This window comes from Pleurodeles waltl, chromosome 7, assembly GCF_031143425.1.
Source record: "Pleurodeles waltl isolate 20211129_DDA chromosome 7, aPleWal1.hap1.20221129, whole genome shotgun sequence".
NCBI classification, from domain to species: domain Eukaryota; kingdom Metazoa; phylum Chordata; class Amphibia; order Caudata; family Salamandridae; genus Pleurodeles; species Pleurodeles waltl.
This window is the reverse complement of record NC_090446.1, coordinates 914110980-914137840: the sequence shown is the minus strand read 5'-3', so window position 1 is coordinate 914137840 and position 26861 is coordinate 914110980. Positions and strand designations below refer to the sequence as shown.

The 26861-nt window shown below is 43.9% G+C and overlaps 1 protein-coding gene across 2 annotated transcripts in view; it reads right to left on the bottom strand.

Annotated features, from left to right (window-relative positions):
- Window positions 1-26861, bottom strand: part of LOC138245726 (proton-coupled amino acid transporter 1-like) — a 391946-nt gene that overhangs the window by 282373 nt on the left and 82712 nt on the right. For both annotated transcript variants that reach the window (XM_069199585.1, XM_069199586.1), the window contains exon 4: window positions 710-798. In XM_069199585.1, the coding sequence (XP_069055686.1) occupies window positions 710-798 (89 nt within the window). The remainder of the gene's footprint in view (window positions 1-709; window positions 799-26861) is intronic.

Genomic DNA, 26861 nt, shown 5'->3' with positions numbered 1-26861 from the left:
TATTCCAGAGTAAAATAATTATGAGCAGGGCATAAGTTAGAGAGAAAAGATAGGTGGCCATGCAAAATGCCTCTTTACTACAGAATACTGCAGTATTTTCCCCCACCATTAATGTTTTACCTTTGCTAGTAATGTCTTACAAATAGCTTATGGTAGCATATCTTTATGGGGGTTTGTACTGAGAACTTTGAGGTATGCAAGCAGGCAACAAAAAAAGATAAACATCAGGTATACAGACAAATTGAAGGCTCAGACTAAAGGGTACACAATCCCTTGTGTTACAGAACTTTTACTACTGCAGGTTTTACACATTAGAGCTGTCAATCGCTAAAATATACATTGCATGTCTTGGAAAGGACATATATGCTTAGGATCAAGAGAGGAGCAAGGATATCAATTTAGGTTTCCTGCTAGCATTTTGATCTGCAGATGTTCTAATGCTTCAGGTTTTCAAGAATCTATTCACAGCCTTTAGACAGCAGTGTTGTCTCTTGGATCATAGAACCTGCAGGAAATGCCCCACATTAGAAACATCCTAAATGGTCAGGCCTTAGACAGCAGTGTATAAGAGAAATCCTTTTGGCTTTGTCCTCAGAAAACAGAGTTTGTCCTCACCTTACACCAATTTTAATATTTTGGGTTTCAGAAAACTGTTATATCCTTGAGGCAATGGATCTTCCACACATATAGGAGGGTTACGGTAACTTACCTCAAACAGATATGGTGGGCACATTTCACCAGGAGATGCATGCAGTGCACAGCAATGATGCCCATGACCAGAAGGCTGAGGGGGCCCAGCTAAAGAGAGGGGAGATGGACACATTTAGTTTATGTTTACATATCCTTTGCAAAGGTAGTGCATATGGGCAGCGAGAAGGCCCCAGACTAAGAGCAGCAGATCCACAATTAAACCCTCAGTATTGGGAAAACAATATTATCATACGTGGAGAATATAAAGGGGGGAGAAGAGTTGGAAGGGAGAGAAGGAGTCCGTAGAAAAGAGAAACACAGAGAAAGATTTGGAAGGAGTAATCAAGAGACGTGGAAAGAAAGTGAAACAGTGAAAGCCTGGTGGAGAAACACATAAAGGAGAGAAGACTGTGAAGAGAGGAAAAAAAGAACATTTGGGACACACAAATAGTTGCTGAGGGGAAGAGAACCTAATATAAAGTGAAAGACACATAGGGCCGCATTAAGAGTGGCCTAGAAAATGGCCTAGATTGTCCCCTCCTCTGAGATACCTGTACCAGAGGACACAGAGCTATCAGTAACTCAGAGAGTGGGGAAAATACAGGCCATTAAAAGTTGGACCTCTGAGTCCTTAGAAATAATGAATTACTGGGGGAAATTGAAATTCTGAGCCCCATTCCCCTACTGATTTCTCATTTAGCCCAGATTTTCACATAATGATTCAGGCTGATTTCGGCTGCTATCAGAGTTAAGAAGCCACTCGTAATGAGAGCCAAGAGCAAAGAAAGCTATTTCTAAGAAAATTGTAGTATTTCTTGTCCAGCAGCTATGCTGGACATGCATTCAAGTATAAGGATTACATTCAATATTTTTTAATGTTTTCCCAACAGCATGTTTCGGTTACATTTTTATAACGCTGTACTTTATCTAGCCATCAGATGTGCATTAGTGTCTATTTTTGTAACCAGGTCAAAGTTCCTTCATTAATCATACAGACAATAGCATCCGGGACGGTCGAGGGGCATTACTGTAGCCAGTGCTTTTGTTCTCACCGACAGGAAGTCTAGCCAGCAATCTTGGCTTGAGGAATCTTGAAGTAGTCCTACTGGTTACTAAAGGCAAATACCAGTGAGACTATGAGTGCAATCATCTAAATATCTTTTGAATTTAGGGTGATGGCAGGAATGATAATGTCAGTTACAACTGGTTAGTTATTGATGGCTTGAAAATCTATCTACATGATAGGTAGATGGCTATAGAGTGGCAAGCATGCGCAACTCCAATTTGTGGTACATTCAAGTTACGATGATGGCTTGCAAGAAGCACTGTCCCTCCTGGTTGAAAGTGAATGTGTAACAACTGTGAATGCAAGTTTCTGTATCCCAAGAGACATTGGGCACTCTGCTGTCTTCAGCCTGAACTCTATCCTGAAACCAGGAGAAACTTGGGCTGAGGTTGAGGACTTGATAGTCTCTTCTGCCTCAGACATCCAATGCCTCACATGCACATCATCCAGACCTGAATGTCCACTGCATACCTGAAGCTCAACACAACCAAGATCAAAAAAAGGCAAAATTCATGTTAGTTGCCAAGAACATCAAACAAGATACTGTACAAACATGGGTCAATGACATGAAGTTTGACGGCTTGGAATCCCAACTTTCACCACACGTCAAGTCACTTAGATTCAAATTCGACACAAACCTCACCCTTAAGGAGCACAAAAAAAAAAAAAGACAGACAGGTGCCAAATCATTCTTATTAAGAAAGTCAAACAGTTCTTTCAGAAAGCGACTTCAGAACTACAGCAGAAGACCTCATATGTTTTACATCTGGATGGTGACAATGCCCTTCTCTGTAGCCTTCCACACTTCATGATAATGCCCATGAGGGGCACCCCCAACCGCTGCACAACTCATCTACAGCCTGAAGAAATATGATCATATCACCCTCTCCTGATGAAACTATATTGGCTCCCCTTGCCAATCCTCACCATCTTCAAAATCATCTGGATCATTTACTTAGACATCACGACCACCACCACTGCAGAGAAGCTCACACTTTCTAGTGGTTCACCGCACACCTGCAGCCAGGACACCATCAGACTGCCGTTTAAGAAATGTAAAAAAAAAAAAACAAGCACTTTGGGGGGCACAAAGGCTGCTGGATGCAGGTGCCGTTCTGTACTACAAATTGGTGTAATGCCAGTGTGACAAACCAAAAACTGAAGCTTTCTTTTCTTCTTTAAGACCAAGATTTGAAAACCGTTTTTGAAAGCTTGCAAAATACCGACCTACTGTGAAGAAATTCCACAATCAGGATTCTGTCTTTTCCAAGGTCTGTAAGAGGGACCAAGATGAAGCAGTACCATTAATCTTATGGCAATATGATGACAGTGGGCTTGTCCCAGCTAGCTTCATCACACTCTGGGCTTTTTGTTCAGCTGCCAGGTGTCCTTCCTGGAACAAACAGAGCATCAGAAACAAACACTAAAATTGCTGTGGGGTCCTGGTCTTAATGAAAATGCCCTTACGAGGACCGCCATTTGTCTTCACTTTTCGCAATCTTCTATAGACTTAAATAAATAGGTCTCCTTGGACAGCAATACTACATCTTTTTCCTCACGGAATTAAACTGAAATGGTGTAACTATTCATTTTCTCTTTTAACAACTTTTTCACAGCTTTTAGTGATAAATGCTCTATGTTTTGGAGCCCTAGCTTTGATGATTTCGCAAATGGCAGCTTCAGTACCTTGCTCCAGCCATGAACGCCGAACCGCCCCCCCCACATCCCTGGCGGTTTTAAAGAAAAGTGAAAGAAACACAGTTGCACATGGGTGCTGTGATGCAGATTTTTAGAACACAAAAAGAGAGTGTCGGGGTGGTTCACCCCAAAACTTGCTCACGAAAAGATTACAGAATCATCAATACACTAAAGGTGTGGGGGGGTTTCTTGTGTAACTGGAGGGGACTGGACTATTGTGTCCAGTACAAAAGGTGCTAATTAAGCACGTATTTATTAGATTGAGAAGAGTGTAGGAAGTGGCTGTGTCTTTTGGAGGGAGTTCCCTATACGGACTAGGTAGTCTCATACACATTATAGTGTCATGCTTCATCATTTGACAACCTAGCCCCACCCAGGTAAGATGATACTACCTGGGCGGACTCAACCTCGTTGTTAAAAGAACTGCAGAGGGAGTGCTGAGATTAAATCTGACTGGATATTACAGGGATCCAGATAGGAAATGAAGTAAAATTACCTTACAAATCACCTGTTTCAAGTAGAAATAATTTAATAGAGGTGTTTGTAGAAAAGAGTAAAAACTGTGGTAATGACTCAGTTGAGAATGATGACTCACGGAGTCTAAAAATGAGGGACCAACATGTTTCTGCCCGCACAAGGAGCTGGAAGGTCTGGGGCATTCGTCAGGGTCAGGGATCCCTATCAGCAAAAGAGCATGAAAGCATGCCTAGAAAATAAGGTGAGTAAATGGTAGGCCTACCTGAACGTGAGACAAGGCGGATTGCCTCTGATCTGGGAAGCAACGGAGGGGGGTACCCCTTATAGGCACACTCACTCCAAAGGTTTACCCAGTATAAGCACCTATGGTCAGTTACCCAGCCACTCAAATGTGATGCAGAGCCTAGAAGCAGTGACTGATGCCTACAACAGGCATGTAGCAGTAGCAAAGTGAAGTCTGACGACCTCAATGACCCTGCTTTCACAGGTCACTTGTTTTCTTACGCTGTGTGATGGTGGGCCATGCTCTAGACCTGAGAGCACATAGGGAGGGATTCCACTAAGACCACCGGTCCACAGAGGCAACCAGCAGCGGACCTGCAAATGTTTGGGGTGCTTGCACCTCAGCGAGAGATTTTTGCCTCGAGTGAGAGCTAGAGTTCAAGGCCTTAGATCAGATGCGGGGGACTGACAGGGCCTGCACTGGTCCTGAACTATCTCTGGGGATAGACAGGGGCAACGGAATGATAAATCCTGGTGAGTTGTGGCGAGACAGAGGGGGAGAGAAAAGAGGATGGACTGATATCTACCTTCGTGGAGGGTTTTTACATTTCCCCACCTCTTCTTTTTCCTTTTTTAGGTCGAGCGCACAAGCCCTCTGGCCTCTTGTAATCTATCTGTGGGATTTTAACCACGCCCACCGCATGCCCATCACTATCATTCGTTCGTGGGCCTGCCTTTCAAGAATCCTTTGTTATCATGGGTAAATGCTCTACATTTGTCCCTCCTTGGAGCAGTTTTGTTACCGCCTTGGCCATCGGCCCTGTTACATGGATAACTGCACGTTTGCCAATACGTTTGATTGCGAGCAAACTTTTTTTCCTTTTGTGTCTCTCTTTTGCGCTCATGGCGGCCGCGGCACTTTGAATCAGTTCGATTATGTCAATTGTTTTACTTTTCATTTTGAATTTATGTGGCAAGAAAAGTCCAGTTAGGAATTTACAACGCTAATAGCTCTAACTGGAGCAAACGCTAGACCCACTGCATTGCAAATGCTTGTCATACACATGTGCTGGGCCTGGACTGTGCTGGTGAGTGAAGCAGTAAGTGGCTTGCCTGTCACATAGTGGGGGACTGAATGTAGAGGAGGAGAATTGTGAGTCTAGAATAAAAATGTACGGAGGGAAATCCCACTGAACACCTGTTGCCCCACTTGAAGAAAGAGCCAAATCTGAAATGGAACAGATTCTCCTACCTAGCAGAGAAGACATGGAATGAGCTACCCTTTCATCTACAGACCTCCCCATCTCTTCCAGAGTTCCAAAAATCCCTGTAGACCTGGCTAATCTACTTGACTCTGTGAGCCGCTGGATACCCTCATGGGTGACAAGAAGCTCTCTACAAATCTACTGATTGATTGATACATTCAAGTACACATAAAGCATTATAAACCCTCATCATGAGATGCTCAATCAATGGGCTCCATATGTAGCACTGAGAAGCATCCGACAGAAAACTGTTCACTGGTTGTACAGTCTTCTAGTTACAGGGTTCAAAGATTAGTTGAGTTTATGTCCATTATGTTGAAATTTTTATTGTTTTTAAACTGTGTTTGGGTGATCTAAACATGTTTTTAATGGTCACTGCCTACCACAAGTTTTAAAACAAGAGGGTCAAGCAATGGACTTTGCTTTTCTTTCCCATCAATATGTTTCAACATTTGACTACTGCCCCTGTGAGGGCAGGTACCTTCCTAAGAAATTAGGTCTCAGTATCTCACATCAAATATTGTATTCACAAAGTATGTTATGCAAGTGTATTAAATGTGCCCTTTCTTCAATCATAAGATGGGTGTAACAGCGGTGGATACAGCCATTCTTTATAAGACAAGTACATCTTAGGCATAAACCGTGTTATCTTCCCTTCCAAGGACAGACACAGCCAGGGCAGCAGAAGCGCAAGCTTTCCCCATCACAGGACATGTAAAAAAAAATAAAAAAATCAGGCAGCTGCAGTGCAAGCTTTGCTTACTCACAGAACAGACACAGCATGGCAGAAGCAACGCAAGCTTGGCTCTCTAACAGAAGGCAGGAAGTGCAATCTTCCAACAATATAACGTACATATAAGGCATAAGTAACAAGTAAATTACAGACAGATCTCTGCAACAGGTGGGTTCGGGGAGAAGGGCCTGGGAGTACACTGAAAAAACATCCTGCTCTCCTTAACACGAGGGTAGGTACCTTGCAAGATGGCTGCTTTTCCTGGAAGCTTGTATGTTTTGAATAGAACTCTCCACTTTTGACACTGGGGGCCGGAGGCCTCTTTCACCTATTCAGAATGGTGGTGTGAAAAACATACATGGGATATTGCCTTGCCGCACATGCCGATATATTATTGGGCATCCCAAATGTTGATTACTAATGACTGACTCTTCACATCCCAGCAAGAACCCTTGCTCATGTAGGATGGAGATACCATCCTTATGAGGCAACTACAGACCCATCTACAGGAAGAGTATTCTTCTTGATAGTGTCAGGGACGATATATAGGCATCAGTGGCAGGAAAATAGGCTGACAGGATGTACCCACTCACCTATGAAATACTTTTGTGAGACTGTGCTCTACTCCAAGACCTTACTCAGATGATGGAGTTCCATAATTGTGATGTAATTGAATATTGAAACTAGGGGACATATGCAGTCTGGAAGGCATTCAATCTTATTCAGTTCTGCATGAAGAATTCTACCTATAGGACTCGTAGATTTCTAAATACTTGCAAGTTTCGGCTGAAATATGCTGAGATATTGTCTGATATTATAAACAAGTCTGCATTAGAACGAAACATGCTTTCGCCTTGGTATACAAACACATGATATGCAATTTCCAAAAACAACTGCAGATGCTTAGGTTCTAGTAGGAGGCATATATGGGTCATTTTAGTGATGATGAATGGAAGAGCCACTGATGTATCCAAGGGTGTTGGCATTAGATCAGAGTTTAGATTACTACAAACTAAAATATTCCACCAAATCTACTAGACCAGAGAGCAGTTAGCTAAGACTGGGGCTCCCACTGAAACTGTATTTGTATATTATTAATTACAATCATTACAAAAATTTTACATTAAAATACATTACCTTAAAAATATAAAATCCTTCCATCAAAGTGACTTTTCTTTTAAGCTCTATGCATAATTACAGGGGCTCAGATCGGTTGCTTTACTGCCTTGAAACTTAACTTTAATTCTTCTGATTAACCTGGTACCAGTATTATAGCTTACTCTGAAGGAGTTTGATAAGTTTCACAAATCACACAAAGATCCTAGTATCCCCCCAAGTTAAAACAAAATTAAAGTGCTTCATCACATGTAACTATGCCATTTTGCAAAAGCAATGCTTTCAATAAAATGCAATGAGAAGTCCCCATTCGATACAGCAACAGAGGAGATGAATAAAGAATACATTTTTGTAAGTGCATGTTAGAAATGGGGGTCTACAGTTGGCAGTGAGTTTACGCCCTGTCCAAGTAGGGACCCTCACTCTAGTCAAGGTAAGAAAAATACCCAGCTCAGATAATCCCTGCTCACCCCCTTGGTAGCTTGGAACAAGCAGCTAGGCTTATCTCAGAAGCAATGTGTAAAGCATTTGCACATAACATACAGTGATACACTGAAAACACTACAAAAGGATACCACACCAGTTTTAGAAAGATAGCCATTATTTATCTGTGTAAAACAAGATCAAAATGAGAAAAATCCAACATACAGTAATAAAGATATGATTTTGCAAGAACTAACTTAAAAATACAGTTACTTGAAGTCGATAGCTCCGTTTGGGGCTATGATGGCATCGTGTACAACAAACCCACCAGTTCAGGCCGACCGCTGGGTTGCGGGCCAGCTACGGTGTCGGGAAGACCAGCAAACAGTACCTTCAAAATATCGGGTGTTGTGATCCTCACGATGAGATCCAAAGTGAGGCATCGCTGGCATCGGTAGTCGGTGCAGGGGTTGTCGGGCCCTTGAAGTCACACGAGTTGCAGATCGAACTTCGGGCTGATGATGAAGTCAGGAGCGCTGGCATTGATGGTGCTGGGGCTGTGGTGCGAAGCGGGACAATGCGATGTGCAGGGGCCCACAGGTCACGGTGCAGGCAGTGGCTCGGTGACGGCAACCTGCAGCATCGGTGAGACCAGGGCTGCAGTGTGAAGCAGGATGGTGCAACATGCGGTGTCTCCAGGTCACGGTGCACGCAGAGGTGTTGTCATTGTTGGAGTTGATGGCGCTAGTGTCAGTGGACCGGGGCTGCGGTGTGGGACGGTGCTTTGTGTACCTCACGAGCGATGTCCTCAGGCCACTGAGCAGCATCGTCGGGGATACAAAGGCTGCAGTGTGAGCTAGGCGATGCGGAGTGCGGGGCCCACAGCAGCGGCTCGGTGATGGCGTCAGGTGGGGGCATCGGTGAGATCAGGGTTGCAGTGCGAAGCAGGTCACAGCTCTGTGCGACGTCATCAGGTCACGGTGCAGGCAGCTGCACCGTAGACGGCATTGTGGTGGTTTTTCTTCTGTTGCAGTGCAAAACACACAGTTCACAGTGCTATAGGCAAATGAATCTGAAGTTTTTGATGTCCCTGAGACGTCCAACAGGAAGCAAGCTGTATTTCAAGCCCTTGGAGAAACTTCACAAGCCGCATACAAAGCATAGTCCAGTCTTTTCTAAGAGTGGCATTTTTAAACAGACAATCTAAAAAACAACTCTACCAAAAGATGTATTTTTAAATTGTGAGTTCAGAGACCCCAAACTCCAAATCTCCATCTGCTCCCAATGGGCAACTGCACTATAAAGACATTTAAAGGTAGTACCCATGTTAACCTATTGGACAGATATGCCTTGCAATAGTGAAAAATGAATTTGAAAGTATTTCACTACCAGGACATGTAAAACACACCAGTACATGTCCTACCTTTTAAATACACTGCACCCTGCCCATGAGGCTACCTAGGGCCTACCCTTGGGATGACTTACATGTAGTAAAAGGGAAGGTTTGGGATTGGCAAGTGGGTACTGCACTCACAGCCACTGCAATGGCAGGTCTGAGACATGTTTACAGACTACTCGTGTGGGTGGCACAATCAATGCTGCAGGCCCACTAGTAGCATTTGATTTACAGGCCATGGGCACACATGGTGCACTTTACTAGGACCGTACTAGTAAATCAAATATGCCAATCACGGATAAATCAATCAGCAATACAATTTACACAGGGAGCACATGCACTTTAGGAATGATCAGCCTTGGTAAAGTATGCAGTGACCACAAAGCAGCAAAATCAGATCAGAAAAAAATAAGAGGAAGAAGGCAAAACATTTGGGGATAACCCTGCAAAAAGCCATTTTCAACAGTGCATAATCTACATTTATGAGTTGACATAATGTTGTTGCACCAATTTGATCAATATTCCTGTAAGGGTGAAGTCAGGAACTTTGACTGCAGGATATTATTCCTGCATACCCTAGATAATGATTATTTGAGATTAAACTGCACATGCAGTGCATCATACAACATTAGTAACGGTTCAAATTCAACTTCCTTTTCCAGAGGTGTAATGTCTGCTTTCCTTGACAAAGTCACAAATTGTCTCTGAGCTCTGTAGCAATTCAACATCCAGGTCCAATTCACGCAAAGCTGTATCTAAATATGCAACTCAGTTGTTATCTTGTGCTTTAATGTTCCCTTGTAGGACGGTCTTTAGCAAGATCTTTTTGGCCTGCACTACCTGGTAATTGTATTTGATATACAATGACTTGCATATCATATCTTGTGTTAATAATCCAAATTCTAACTGTACCAGGGTGTGTCAAGTGTGCTGAGGTAATTGGAACATCTGTCTGTATTGGTGCACTGCAGTTTTTCAAGAATTACCTTCATATTGGCAGGGAATGCTAGATGTAGGTATGAAATTGTGAGAATCAATTTAGCCTTTTACACACTTATAACGGCCTTGGAGAATGGACTATATAAATTTGCATTTAGGTGGCAAAGTGCATCAGTAAGGTTTCTGCTTTCATCTTAATTGATGCTAGATGAGGTATAATTGACTCTTTTCCTGACCTAAACTCAGCATAATCTTTCATGTTCAAGTTTAAAAAAAAAACATTTCTTTAATTTTGTTAACATTGGCCATCATCTTACGGCATTCATTGTATATTTGGAGCTCTACCAGACACATTGTGGGCCTATTTTTGTTTGATCTAAAACCACCAGATCATCAGTATTTTGTACTGGCCTATTCTTGGTGAAAATGCTTTTGCTCAGTTAATTGCATTGCCCAGGCCTTCTCTGTATAATATGGGGGCCAGGATGCACCATTTTGTTAATCGTATAGGTCTTTTCAGAGACTTTGGCTCTCATCATAAGTCTGGCAGTCCTAAGACTGCCAGACACGCTGTGGTGGTCGGACCGCCGCGGTCGTGGAGGTCCGACCTCCACATTATGACAGTGGCGGAGCCACCATGGTCCGACCGCCTCCACCGCCAATTTGCAGCCAGTCGACAGCCTGGCGGGCTTGGCAGTTGTAATCCACCAGGGTGGCTCTGCATGCAGCGCCGCCCTGGGGATTCCAACTCCCCAAGCCGCCAGCCTTTTCATAAAGGATGTTTTTATCTCTGGGTCTAAATTTGATCTGCAACCACATATCAATATAAAATACCATAGATGCTTTCAGTAGCGCTTGTGGGAGACCACAGTTGGGCAGTTTCTTCTATAGAATATGGGGAACCCCGCTATTAAAAGCTGCTGAGTAATCCACAAAGCAAGCATATATTGGTGGCTGTAGTGGGAGAGTGGCACAGGGGCCACATATGATAGTGCAACTGTATTGTCTGTAGTGGAAGACTTCTGTCTGAACACAGTTTGACAGAGAGGTATTATCATTTTTGCCCACTGCTCTTAATACAATTGTGCATGTGCTTTTGCTTCCACGTCTAATAGAGCTATCAGCCTATAGCTTTCTGGAACTCCTGTGTTCCCCTTTTTAGGTACAGGATGTAAAATGGCTCCTCATGATTAAGGACCTTGCTCAAAAACTAAAGCAGCCTCATGCAGTGGTGTTAAACGATTAGCCCAAAAAGTTAGTATCTGCCTTAAATAAAGAGCCTGGCAGACCATTTGGTCCTGGAGCACTGCTGGATCTTATTTGCTCCAGGACTTTTTTGACAGCAGGGCCATTGAATATAACCCTGTGATCTGTCTCCGGCTTACAGTTGTTATCAGTGAAGTTTCCATCTCTACTGGATGGTTCTGCCGATGCATATATAATTTTTTATGGGTCACCCCTTTTTTTTGTAATATGCAGGTTCCCATTGTATAAGTGGTACTATGTAATTAATTATTGCAATTCCAAAATTGGGATTCATTTTTGTGCCCTGAAACTAAGAAGACTCAGCGCCATTGTTTCTCATAGTAGTCTTTCTATGCTGCCCAGAGATTATGTCAGTAAGTTTTGTGAAGTTCCTTCAATAAACATTCTGCTGCTTTGTCTTGTCTTGTAGACCCTGCATGCCTTCCTTAACGCTGATATGCATGTTTTGGCCATCTCGCTGTACAAGGGATTTCTCCTAGCAGAAGCCACTTTTTTTTGTCTTCGATAGGATTCTACCAGGGGCCCACCTAGACCTGAACTTCGGGGTGGGGGGGGCTAGTACGTCAAGCAGCAGTGGTGGGGCTACCAGTTCACTTAATGCGGGAAGAGACAGTGTCAGAGTCAGTGTGACTAGGTGCAGTGGAATATTGCACCACACGTGTCTCTTATGTGGTGCACATGTGCTGCACTAACAACCTGAACTACATAGCAATCATGAGGTGGAGGAGCACAATGACAGACTGCTCTCCTATGCTGCCTGAGTATGGACTGTTAAGAGTATAAGGCAAGACTGTTAAAGTAACTGTTTGACATGGCGTTATTGTCAAATCATCACTCTGACACAAATACTGCCTGATAGGCCACAGCTGGCCTTCCTTCTGGGATAGAACAGGCAGCCAAGGAGCATTTTACTAAGAGACTGAATGAGGAACCATCTTTTAAACGTCCCTGCTGGTGCCACCTACCATCAATCACCAAAACAAACTTAACTGATGCCCTGACTCCTATTTCCCAATATCACTTTGCACCCTCTTAGGACCAGATTTACTAAGAAATTGCTTCACCCTTGCATGACACAATTTGTTGCAAGGCAGCACAAGTCCTTTAGTGGTATTTACTAAGCCACGCAAAGCTACCTTGTGTGTTCCATGGGTCAAATATGGGCATTCTCACGCATCCATCCATAGATTTTGACATAATCCCAGATTTACAAAGGTCTGTAAACCAGGATTGTGACAAAATGGTTCACCCTTCTGACCTAGGCTTAACAAGAAGAAATAGCTCATTACTTCTTCTTTGTGTGTGTTATGCAGTTTGCAGCACACACACAAAGAGGAAAATGACTTTAAGGACTGTTTTTGTTCAGGAAGGGATCCCTTCTTGCACAAACACAGCCACACTGCTTGTAACACAGATACCCTGTACCATGTTGCAAGTGTGCCTGTGTTGGTGCCAGGCAGCCATAAGTGCTCCAGCACTAGGAGACAGCAGAAATGCGCTATAGTTTTGTAGATGTGGTGCATTTCTGCTCTCTGCCTTTCACGCAATGCAAAGAAGCAAGTTAACTTGCTGCACTGCATGGAAGAGTAGTAAATCTGCCCCTTAGTTTTTAGCCAACATTGGAATTTTTAGGACCAGCACCTTAAAGCCATGCCCTCGTAAACCCATCCCCTCCCCCCCCATCCATATGCCAAAATGGTGGTGTTAAAAAATTCTGGACTGCCTAATGGACACGCAATCATTTCAATGCAACAACATTTTAAGAAAAGAAATAAAATGCTCCCCTTTTTTTTGCATTCATATAGGACTTGCTGCCCCTATTTATGCATAGTAAGCGCTATATAAATGGAATTACATTGAATATAATTTGTGGTTTGTGCCTTTTTTGTTTGGCTAGACCAGGACTAGCAGTTGGTTGGGAACAGTGTTAATGGGCAATCATTGCCCCGCTTTCAAAACAATAAGGAATGCTAAAGCATATGGCCTTGCAAAGCGACAGCATCCAACAGGAGGTCCATGACTTAATGTATTTAGAATCTCGGTTGACCTCCGCTGAAGAAAAGAAAATGTTTCCCAAACGGGGCTCTGCTCAGGCACTACCCGAGACCAGCACCTAACTACATCCCGGGCTATGGCACACAATGGGGGTCGGAAGGGGGGGGGGCTGGAGCAGATTTGGCTTAACGGGGGTTGCGCATCTGCATTCTACTTCTGCTACCTGATAGGCACCTGTATATAGATGATACTGTGGCAGCCCATCTTGCTATGTATTCTGTTTCGCTATTTTCTTTTGGCACAGACTTCGCCTTCCTCTGCTCAAGTTGCCAATTTTTAAACCGTTCATCCCCACGATGATACCTGCCTGAAGGGTTGTCTATTTATCGAAACACTGCCCATAGGCCACGGGGATCTGTGCTAATTAGGACATTCATGGAAAAGGTGAGAACCTGTAATTCTGAAATATTAGGTGGCCCCTTTGTACAAACCATTAGGCATGCATTATCGTTTTTTGGCGCGAAGAGACTATCTCCAAATATGATAGAACTTTTGTAACAATGCCATGATTGTGGATAAACTAGACATTTTACAACATGGGATAGTAGACTTGGCCCATCTTTTGATATATGGCATACAAACGTGGCCTGGTGCTTATCAGCAAAGCAGATAACACATAAGAGCAATGGATGCCACATAAAACTGACAAAATATGGCTGCGGTGGAGGGAATTTCATTGATTATGGCATTGTTGGGGTGATGGTACGCTAAGAAGGATGTACGGGGTTACTCTTTACAGCTATTACAGAAGCCTCTCTTCGGGGAAGAATATCCCGTCTATATGTAAAACCAGCAATTTGGAGTTTAATTCACTATATCTGAATACCGTCAAATGACAGAGGTAGGCCTGGCATTTTTTTAATTGTTGCAAAATTGAAAACCAATACAATGGTTCAGAGTCTGGTAATTTAAAAAAGAAAAAAAAACTATTTTTAAAACGCATATGCCCAAACCCTTCTGATAATTATCTTTTAAAGTGGATGTTAACTCTCATAAATGTCTGCATCCGTCAGGACCCCTGGTGGAGCTAAGCATTTCGGTTTGGCAGTCTTTGCTATTGGCAAGCCTAAGAATATTTTATACACAAGGGGGAAGGAGCACACTGCCCCTCATCTCAGCACAGTTAACCCCGTTGCATTCTGGTAAAATCAGTAAGCTTACTTGAAAGTTGCTGTAGTTTTCCCCAAAGTTGGTGCAGTTAGTGCTGTTATCTCTAGACATGTTTATGAGTTTAGCCATTCATTGGTAGAGAGCAGAAGTAGTAGAGAGCAGAGAAAGACCATCTGGGGTTGCCAAAATGCTACCAAGTCATCAAAAGTCACAGTACCACTTCACAGGCACATCCCGTGTGAGCTCCTTTAAGAAGCATTTAGACTCACCTGTATTTCAAAAATACAGGGTGAGGCCGAAGCATGTTAAGGCTCTAGCCACTCCCTTACTGCTGCAACATATGACATTTCTTTAAACGAGACAGAAAAAAAGACTTGTAGAATGATAAAAGAGATGTGTATAAATTAACAAAGAAAGATATGTATACAGATAAAAAAAAAAAAAGGAAAACGTTACTTACTTTTAACCTATTGGTTTGCAGCGTATAGCAAATTGCCATGCGATGGACAATTGTACCATCTAGTGGTGAACTCGGATTACTACAAATTGTTTTTCAGTGGTTTGTCTGAGCCGTGACATAACCATTTCCATCCACTTCACTCCAAAATCTATTATGCATTCTGATACAGATTTCACAAGATATATCACATTTACGCCCCCCCCCCCCCACCCTTTCAAAACACCCCAGAGTGCGTGACTTACTTAGTAACGTCAGTGTCTACTTCACATTATTGAGGTGTGTTGGGTTGATTAAGAATCTATAATTATCAGAGAGGATATGGTGTTGCCGCCACAGCAGCCGACTTTGGAATTGGAGAACCACGTTCGAGTCCCGGCGTCTGGTCAACAACCTGTGATTATGGGCAAATTACTTAAACTCACCATGCCTCAAAACATATAACCTAATCTTCAGTAATGCAATCCGGTGCCCATGCGAAGCGCTGAAATGTCCGTGGGCCTAGTTTGCGCTATAAAAACCTCCAAAAGGAAACCAACCTTTGCAGGTACCGCGCGAGTCTGTCGTAAATTCGGATGCTGCATTTCGATTACAAAGCGGTTCCACGGAGATGGGTGCGATGTGGAAAGGGACCAAGGCAGGTTTAAGTGAATGTCGACACATGAGTGAGTGTTTTGTGAACGATTGCTCAGGGGACCTTGGAGCTGCCGGCCGAACGTATGACGTTTGTATGGTCATCAAATAATAGCCACGATGGCTTTTTGTTTTTTATGAGTATAATATGGTATACGACTGAATGGGAGATAACGAGTGACCCATTTGTAACATATTGGTGCAAATAATAACCTATTGTGCCAGTCCAGAGATTAAAGGACGCATTATCCCGTGCTAGTCAGTCTGTTAATCGGAAAGTCAATGTTGGATTTTAGTGTGCTTTATACTTCCAATGTGTGTCCTTGGGAGACTGTGGCTTTGTAAAGAAAGCAAGTCAAATTGCAGACCCACATAAAAAGAATATTAGGGATAAATCTGGTGACTGTGAGGAAGGCAATTATACCCTTAAGTATTCATAAATGTGTTCCTTTATTAAGAGTAGATGCAACCCCTTACCCTCGTAAATTAAGGACTTCGCAAACAAAAATACGACCTTCCGTAGCAGGATTATACGCAGCATCTACAACTTGCTTGAAATGGATGCCATATTATCCACATCCCATAATATTCAAATCCCAAAACAGAGCTGGTAGGTGACGAGATGGAATAAGCATCGTTAATACTACTGACTGGGGTTCTAATAATGGATGTCCTCCTGCTCTGCAAGCAAGCTGTAATCGCTCTTAAATGTATGGATATAGAAGCACAAGGTGACCACTGTGCATTAAAAATACTGGAGTGCGTGGCGCACGGTAGCCTATAAGCAAGTGATGTCAGTGTGTTATGGGTGCGTGCTCATGGTCCTCAGTTGGTGATATCATGGTAAGGAGGACAACTCTACGCAGAAGTCGTATATGACTGTGACCCACTTGAGTGAGGTTCTTTCCTGAGATGAATCCTGGGTACCTCAGTCAAGCTCCAACAGTAGAGGCATTGTTGGGAGCAACATAGGTAATGCAATTTCTTGCTGGTGGTAGCTCCCTATTGCTTGGCTCCTCCACCACAGGAGCCAGTACCGCTCTGCTGTGAAGGTTGGGGAAGTGGCGTGTATGACTGGGCACTGGGACAGTATTGTGACCCGTGCGAAGACGGGATTCGTCACTGCAAGGCCTCCATGAATTTGGCCGTGTCTGTGTCCTTGATTTTTACAAAGATCACAGACATCCTTGACAGAAGCAAGTGGACACCTTTCAAGGGGATGTGGAGGGTGCAAGAAATGTCTTCGACTTTCAGGGTGGAAACCAAGACATCTAGCCATAAGTAGCACTAAAACACCACATTGGTGAAATCTGTCTGCTCGCCATGTCACAGTGAGGGCGACAAATAATGTATATCGCTTGAGCTTCTAACACGATGTACTCTGCCTTACTGCAAGGTGTCTTAGGCAGATAATGAATAGATTCAGATATGTTTCCCAAATGAAGGCGGTTATATAGTCTAAAGTCTTCGTATTGATGATGTGCTAACTTACTGATGTCCTTCTGGCCACCTTTCTTCCCGTGGCCTGTAACAAGTTTTTTTTGTGTGAGAGCCATACAGCCACAACACAGAAGGGGGAGGGGGTGAGGGTTGTTAACGTGCAGTGTGATCCATTAAGGAGCTGAAGTACAATGCAATAATGTATTACGGATTCTTTAGAGATGCCTCATGTTTCTGCTCTATGCAGGCAGGAACTGTGAATATCTTGACCAGGTATCTGAAGTTTTCTAAAGCCAAGCTTTAGTACCTCCAAACTTGGGAAGGAATCGGTTGACCACTGTGTCTAAGTGAGCATCCCAACAATGAGATCATTGAGTTCCTTGCTGTCTGCACGCTGGCATGCTACAAGCTGGAGAGCATCCTATGTCTCACCCGATGGGAACAGCGTTCAGCACCTGATGCCTGCTGAATGGATGACTATTTGATGGCCATTCTACACATTCTGAAACTCATCGTACTTTTAATTGCTTCCCTTCATAATACATATAGTCCTGATTAGGATTTACTAAATAGGATGTGGTCGTCACGTTTAAAAGTAACTGGACCTGATGTGCAGAACCGACTTATGTACACAAGACGTATGTGACACTGCGGTCTCTGGAGTTGAAAAGAGAGTGGGGCAGTTTTTTTACATCTCTGGGCTGATTTGTATAGTCCAGTGTGCATAACACCCACCGCACCTTTTGCACAGAACCACAATGCACAGTAATTCGAAGATAAAAAACCTGATCAACAGATTATATTCTACGGAGAATCTGAAATTAAAAGGACAACCATGGTTTTGCTTTGTTTGAATCCTGAACTTGACCTCTGCTAATGCCTGGTAAAAGAGAAGTTAGGATTAAAGGTCTGATGTACAAACCTTGCATTTCACAAAAGGCAGTGTTTGCCAAAGCAAAGAGGTTTTTGTAAATGTACAGAAGGCACATTTTATAAGTCAGAAAAACCTTTCAACATACAAGGGTTTATGAGACTGTTTCCAAACCATAAACTTAACGGGGGGAGAAAGGGATACTCCTTTCCTTTTCACAAGCCAGAAAAGTACGTACAATTATAGTCCCAAAGTTACCAACGAGCAGAGTTCGGGTTGTATCTGATTTACAAAGGAGTAGCTGTCCCAATAGGTAACTCGCATGGTGAACTCCTGGGCTCTCTGGTTAGAATTGGTCTTAACAGGGCAGATTCTCCTTTGAGACTCATGTCAGGTGACACAGGGGGCGAGGTGCTTCCTTTAACTCGTTCCAAATGTGAAACTTTTTGTAAAGAAGCACCTGTCCATTTTGCTAACTTTCTGTGTAAAACAATGATAAAATAAAAATCTAATTTTGCAATTTAAAGTCAGGGACGGAAGTCTATTGTCCCTTGTAGGTCTCCACCATTGCATTCACAACCAATCACAGGCCTGCCTAGTTCGTATCGATCAGATATGCCATTATGCGACCACCTGTAAATGGGAATTTTAGTGATGTGATCTAATAGTAAATAGGCTGCATTGCAAAATTAATGACAGCCCGCAAAATTCAGTGCGCAATATGCACCTACTCTTTGCAACCTGTCTGTATATACATCAAGTGCTATGTGATTCTAAAACAATTCTAATCTGAAGCACCAGCCACTGATGTTATTTATGTTATGTGATAAGTTATTTGCAGACGGCACTGTCACTCGAGCTTCTTGGCAGTAGGAGAAACCATCACTCAACACAGTGCAGGCAGTTAGGGCTTCACTTGTTTCTGAAAACTAAGCATAAGAACTGATGAGCTGATTAACTGCGATAACGCTGTAGAGGGAGGAGCCCGTGAGAAGGCCCTGTCAGCTGACCTTACCTTGTACTCTAGAGAATACGGGGCGGACGCAGGCTGCTAAGAGAGAGGGCAAAAAGGCATAGTCTGCCTTATGCACAATCGAAAGATTTAAACATGACTAACAAGTCGCCACTTAACTGGGGGAGCGTGAGGGAAATATTCTCCTATATTTTTGGGTCAGTTAATCAGCCTGGCTGCTTCATTTTGAACAAGGCATAGATAAGACGACCTTTGCTGGCCCACCAGGTGTACAATGTTGTCACAGCCCACTCTGGACTGAACACCTGCATTAATCGCCACAATATGGTATCCTGGATAGAGAAACGGAAGAATCAGAAGTCAAATTTAGGATCTTTCGACTACAGCTACTTGTGGTTTTAGAGCAAGATGTTCGTCCAACAGAATGCCTGGATTAGGGACTGACTGATATGGCATAGGGCAGTAACACATGGGAAAAACACAATTTTATGTTACACCAGGAAGTTTAAGTGCTGTTTCTCAGAAGGATCTTTTTCTTTCTAGGAAACAAGTTTAAAAAAATTGCAAACTTTGACCTGCGCACTGCAGGGAGTGAGGAAGCTAAATGACTTGATTGGTCCGGAGGTTGAGAAAAGGGTTACACGTTCGGCCACAATAAACATCGAGTGCATGTCAACTACATGTATGTAGAATTTCACCTCACGGAAACACAGAAACCCTTGCAGTAATGGCATGTAGGGGTCAAACAGCAGTGCGGATAGCATGGTACTTGCAGGACACCCAATTTCATCTATGAGGTGCAGAACTTTGACTTGAAAGTTCAATTAATTGTGTTCTGTCAGATACAGATGATGTAATCTAATTCACGGCCTTTCCATGGCATCCAGTGTTGAACAATATTTAAATGATGGTAGCGATTGTTGAAGGTAGCAGGCAGAAAGAACAAAATAAGTGCCCCAACACCATGTCCTTAAACTTCAAAGTTTATATTGTTTATAGATGAAGTTGATAGTACCACCAACTCTCTGCTGCCACCTGGGCATAAACCTGCATGAGCAACTTCCAAGATACTATGGGAGCTTTAAAAATGGAGTAAATAAAACCGGTATAAAGATCATCATCACTGTTTGAATATAAAGTTCCCAGGGGTTTTACAGGCGCCTTTCATACACTGAGGGCTGGCTTTTCAGCCGGTGATTCCTATTTAAAAGACATGGTAAAAAATACACTAGGTAGCAATCAAGGCTGCTGAGCCACATATCTAATTTTCCCATTCTTTGAAGCATGATTTTATATACGTACAAAACCACAGAAATTCACCTGTTAGAGTTATCTCAAGTAACTATAACTCATGCCCTAGGATAACTATGCCTCGCACCCCCACCAGGCACGTTTTTTTCATCAAACATTTTTACTACAAATATAATCAATGATGTTATCAAAGATGTCATGAGTGCAGTAATTTGTGTGGTAATTAGCAGTGCATGGCGAGGGTGCGAGTTATAGTTACCTTAGGACACAAGTTATGGTTACTTGAGCTCACCGTAACTACAACAGCTGCATTTCTATGGTTTTGTACCTTTAGAATGTGAACCTAACTATAGTGGGGGTTGCCGCAGGGCCTGGCCTGGGGTTGGATGGTTATCGGGTTGGCCACATCCCAAAGATTTTGCTGGGGAAAATACTTCAATGTCTCATCACAAGGAATGTTTAACATTCAAAACACTAGTAAATAAACAGACACACCACCATGAGATGGGAGGATTTGAACTCTTAACCTGATGAGTGTAAGTCAAAGAGTTTTACCAGCAAGCCACATGTGACTCTTCTGTATTGTGCATCAAAACATAGCTATAACATTCAAACCAACATCTTTGATAGTGTGACCCTTTAACATCATTGTATATAAACACCATTGCAATACCAATCTCCCTCTCTCTTACTTCCCATTATGGGATGTGTTAGAAATGGGGTCTCTGGTTAGCAGTCAGTTTGCACTCTGTCCAACAGGGACCTTCATTCTAGTCAGGGTAAGGGAGATACACTCCTAGGATAATCCCTGCTCACCCCTTTGGTTGCTTGGCACAAGCAGTCAGGCTGATCTCAAGGGCAATATGTAAAGTATTTGTACAATCACACACAGTAACACAGTGAAAATACCACAAAAGGACTCATCACCAGCTTAGAAAAATAGTCAATATTTATCTGAGTAAAACAAGACCAAAACAACAAAAATCAAACATACACAAGCAAAGTTTATGAATTCTTTAAGATTAAACTTCAATATAGAGCTTAGAAACACAAATGCTTCGAATTGGTGATATCACGGCATCATGACAGTCATTCCTAACAATCTAACGCCAATGGCACCGGTCACGGAGTCCCACGGACCTCCAGGTACAGTACCTTGTGAAAATGAGGAAACAAACCAGTGCACGTAGTTGGGATCGAGGCATCGCTGGATCTGGCGCGACATCAGTTCTGGTGCTATGGACTCTATGCAATGCATCGGGTTCTTGCTGTGGAGCTATGGAGGTGTGGCGGCGTCGGTGCAAAGCGTCGGATCTATGCACTTCCGACAGGGTCGATATCCGGCAGTCACGATGTATTGCGGTGACCTCATGAGGTCGCAGTCATGTCACTAGGCTGCAGGTGCCGCAGCAGAGTCGGGTGTCACAGACGTTGGTGACAAAGCACTTCGGAACTCATGGAGTTGTGGACTTTGGCGAGGATGCGGCGGCGTCAGGCTTGCAGGGACAGCACATTCCAGCAGGGATGACGGCTTCAGTTGCAGGTAGGGTCCCGTGATCCAGCAGCGGCGTCAGTCCTGGCATCACTTGGTTCTTCTTGGTTTTCCACCAGCTTCTCCTTTCAAGGGCCCAGAGAGTGGATTAGGCACCACTTGGCAGGGTAAAAGTCTCAGCAAGAGAGTCCAGATGCTGGCAGAGGAAGTCTTTGATGGCCCTGAGACTTCAGAACAGGGTACAAGCTCAGTCCAAGCCCTTGGAGAAACTACACGAGCAGGGCACCCAGCAAAGTCCAGTCTTCGCCCTCTCTAAAGTAGAAGGAGCAACTGCAGGCCAAACCAGCAAAGCACACACAGCAAAGGGCAGTACTCCTCCTCCAGCACTTCAGCTCTTTCCTTGGCAGAGGTTCCTCTTGATCCAGAAGTGTTCTAAAAACCTGAGGTTTTGGGTCCACTACTTATACCCCTTTCTGCCTTTGAAGTTGGCAAACTGCAAAGGAAAGTCTCTGTTGTGCACAAGATCCTGTCTTGCCCAGGCCTGACTCCAGACTCACACCAGGGGGTTGGAGACAGCATTGTGTGAGGGCAGGCAAAGCCCTTTCAGGTGTAAGAGTCAGATCCTCCCTCCACTCTAGCCCAGATGGCCCATCAGGATATGAAGGCTACACCACATCTCCCTTTGTGTCACTGTCTACTGGAGATTCAAAAACAGCCCAACTGTCAGTCTGACCCAGACAGGATATAGACAAGCAGGCAGAGTCACATAATGGTTTGAGCAAGAAAATGCCCACTTTCTAAAATTGGCATTTTCAAACTGACAATTTGAAAAACAACTTTACCAAAAGATGCATTTTTAAGTTGTGAGTTCAAAGACCACAAACTCCATATCTCTATCTGCTCCCAATGGGAAACTGCACTTAAAAGTTATTTAAAGGCAGTCCCCATCTTAACCTATGAGAGAGATAGGCCTTGCAAAAGTGAAAACGGAATTTGGCAGTATTTCACTGTCAGGGCATGCAAAATCACACCAGCACATGTCACGCCTTTAACATACACTGTACCATGGTCACAGGGCTACCTAGGGCCTACCTAAGGGGTGCCTTACATGTATAAAAAGGGAAGGATTGGGCCTGGGAAGTGGGTACACTGGCCAGGTTGAATTGGCAGTTTAACACTGCACACACAGACACTGCAGTGGCAGGTCTGAGCCATGCTTAGAGTGAGTGGCACAATCAGTGCTGCAGGCCCACTAGTAGCATTTGATTTACAGGCCCTGGGCACTGTACTAGGGACTTGTTAGTAAATCAAATATGCCAATCATGGAAAAGCCAATCACACAAGCAATGTACAAAGGGAGCACTTGCACTTGAGGTTTAGCACTGATCAACAGTGGTAAAGTGCCCAGAGTACCAAAACCAGCAAAAACACAGTCCAGCATACAGTCAAAACATGGGAAGCGGAGGCAAAAAACACAGGGGAGACCACACCAAGGATGCCAGGTCTAAAGAGATGGTAAAGGGAGAGAGATAGAGCGAGAGAAAAAGTAGGAGTTTGAGAGAGAGAGAGACATTTAGAGGAAGACTTTGACCGGGAGAAATTGAGAGCGAGAGAGAGAATCTTTCTAGACTTTGATGAAGGATATACTTGGATGAGATATTGTAGGACAAATTGGAAAGAAAAATGTAGTTGTCAAGTAAAAAGAGTGCGATCACATTTCGGTATATACCTTAAATATTTGCATTTGAAAAGTAATTAAAGCAGGCATGTGACTACTGACATAGCTAGATTGGAACACTTAACCTTCAGGGTGACGGCCTGAGACATTAACCTCTAGGTCACAGGTGACGCTTTGCTATGCAATTTCCAGACATACAAATGACATTCAACCCAAGATTTTGATGGCAAAAAGACACAAATGTTCCATCATTCGGAAAGTTTAATAGTCAAAACACTAATAAATAAACAGACACACTGTCATGAGATACCAGGATTTGAACCTTCAACCCACTAAGTGACAGTCCAAGAGCTTAACCAGTAGGCCACAAGTGACTCTTCTGTACTGTGCATCAAAACATACTTTGAAATAATTCTATGGCGTGGCTATTGTTATTTCAATGGTCTTTGCACAGAATGACTTTAAAGTGGCAGACAAGCAAGATGCTTGCTGCCAGGAGAGGACCGCGGGGAAGTCTGAAGGCGCATGGTCCTAGCTGGCTCCTGACTCATGCGGGAACTGGCACTGCTCCTGAAAGCAGGTAGCTGCTTTACATGGCAGGCATAGCGGGTATGGAGCAGGGCCTGGCCACAGGCCAGGTTCTGCGGTGGTTGAAGTAACGTAAAGTAATTACTATTACTTAACGTTAAAAAAACTATGTAGAAATTCACTGAAAAAACAAAGGTTACAGGAACTTTATAGTTAGGACATGGAATTTTTAAAAAACATAGAAATTCACTTAAAAAAAAAAACAAAGGTTAAAGGCGTGTTATAGTTAGTTTCACATTTTACTCACACAAAACCATAGAAATTCAGCAGTAATAGTTATGGTTAGCTCAAGTAACTATAACTTGCGCCTTATAGTAACTATAACCCGCGACCTTGCCATGCACAGTTTTCTCATCAATAATTTTACTGCAAATTTTACAGTGACATTATCAGTTCAAGCACTCAATCCTGTGCCAGACCCTGCGGCCGATATTAGCACCAAACCCTGCGTCACACATGGTCTGCGGCCAGGTCCTGCAGCCTACCCCCTATAAGGATCCATCCATGCTCCATGCATGGCCTTTGGCCGTGTGCATCAGGGGTTGGCTGCAGGGCCTGGCCTACAGTTAAAAAACAATTAAGCAGCCACCCTCGTGCCGGGCACAGCCTTCAAAAATGAAAAGAAAAGGGAGAAGGGTAGGAATACCGTGACCCCCAACCCAGGTGCTGGGGTCCCCAAGAGACACCATCATGGCAAAAAAAGCATTATTTTTTTTAATTTTCTGTGAAATTCACAGCGGATCCGCAAATCCAGTGAAAATTTAAAAAAAAAAAAAAAAAAACCTTGTACAGTATTCCCCCTGGGTGGGAGCCCCGAGGACCGCCACCTCCTTGGGGCTTTAATAAGAATATGGAGGGGGACCGTGCAGATCTCACTCATGGGGCTTGGAAATGCCCCAGGGACCACCACCTACTTAGGCTAAATTAACACTTCTTCAGGGGGGCCTCATGGACCCCCTGCTCCCGGAGATCACCACCTCCCTGGTGCCAGTAACATTTATAAAACTAAGAGGGGCCAGAGGGACCCCATCCCCTGGGGCCCAGCCACGTATTCCTGGAAGCCCTGGCCCACCCAGGGAACCCAGTTTGCAAAGATGGGGCGAACAGGGGGAGTGTGAAGGCCTCAACGTTCCAAGCTGGCTTCCCGCCTCCTGCAGGAGCAGACATTCCTCCTGCATGCAGAGAGCTGCTAAATATGCAGCTCCTTGCATGTGGGAGCAATCTTTCACCTGTTTGCCTGTCCGCATGGTGACAGGGTGTGGGAGGATGTGTCTGGGTGTGAGAGAGTGTCTGGGTGTGACAGTATGTGCATGGGTGTGAGTGGGTGTGAGAGTGTTTATATGGATGTGCAACTGGGTGTGAGGGTGTCAGCCTGGGTCTCACAGTTGATGGCAGAGTATCTGGCTTGATGCGATGGTGGGTGTAAGAATGTGGGTCTGCGTATAACAATAGGTGTGAGAGGGTGCATCTGAGTGTGAGAATGGATGTAAAAGGGAGTATCTGGGTGTGAGAGTGGCTGTGGGAGTGACTCTCTAGGCGTGACAGTGGGTGTGAAAGGCTGTCTCCAGGTGACAGAGTGAGTGTCACAGGATGTCTCTGGGTGTGAGAGTGTGTGTGAGAGAGTTTCTATGGGAGTAGGAGTGGGTGTAAGAGATCTGTCTGGCTGTGACAGTAGTTGTAAGAATGTCTGTCTGGGGTGAGAGTGGAAGTGAGAGGGTGTCTCAGGGTGTATGAGTCGGTGTGAGAGTATCTGTTTGGGTGCAAGAGTGGGTGTGAGAGTGTCTGTGTGGATTTGAGAGTGGGTGCGAGAGTGTTTATCTGGGTGGCAGAATGGGTGTGAGGGGGTGACTGGGTGTGAGAATGTCTTTGACTGGGTATAAGAGTGTTTATCTGGGTGTAAGAGTGGGTGTGAGACTGTGTGCGATAATTTGTGTGTGTGTGTGTGTGTGCCAGGGTGTGACAGTTGGTGTAAGAGTGTGCGCCTGGGTATGAGTGTGGGTGTGAGTGTCTCTCAGGATGTGAGAGTGTCTGAGTGCGAGAGTGTCTGCCTGGGTGTGAGAGGGTGTCTCTGGGTGCGAGAGTGTCTGTGAGAGTAGGTGTGAGAGTGTCTGTATGGATGTGAGAGTGAGTTTAATGGTGTCTGGACGTGAGAGTGGGTATGAGAGTTTAGGTGTGAGAGTGAGTGTGTTTGGTTCTTTGAGTGGAGATATATATATATTTTGACGTTTCACAAGATCCGCGGATCTGCCCTTGGATTTACACCCTGGGCTGCACTGAGCCCTGCAGATGGATCCACGGTTCTCAGTAAACAACAAAAATACATTTGTGGGCATTTACTGTCCATTACTTACTCTTTAGCCACATATTATTTATTGCCAGGGGGTCAGGGAACCTATAGCCTGACCCATCCATAAGCATTGCACTCCATATTTCAGCCTAGGGACCCTTTCCACATATAACAAAATGGCTGCAACTTTCCCTGCCAGGTTGCGGACAGCCAATCAGATTCTTGCTTTGCTGCGTGGATCCCCCTTAACGCATCACCCCGAAACTTTCAACAGGGCACCTGAGCCACCTGAAGTATATGTTTTTAATAATTTCATTAAAATTTGTGATCGGCAGCAAAACAAAAAACACTCTTCCTTTGGAAACTAGGTTCTAACTTGAACTACCTACTGGCAGCCGCCTATGGGATGGATGGATGGAGATATATATATTTATAGGTATATATTTTAACAGTTTTCCACGCCCAGTGTTAAGAAAAGGGACATAAAACGAGCCACTCCAACCAGAAGATTAGCACGTGTTTATTCCTTGTCGAATAGACCGCAGGAGAAAAAGGGAGGGTCCCAAAACACATTTTCCCCATTCATTCTTCTACAGGAAAAATTGAACAGCGATAGCACAGAAACTACTGGACGGAATTACACCAAATTTGGCAGAACGGCAGGTACTGGTCCAGTAGTTTTAGGGAAATTAAAGAAAATCCAATTTTGTATATCTAAGATCCCTCTCGATCTCT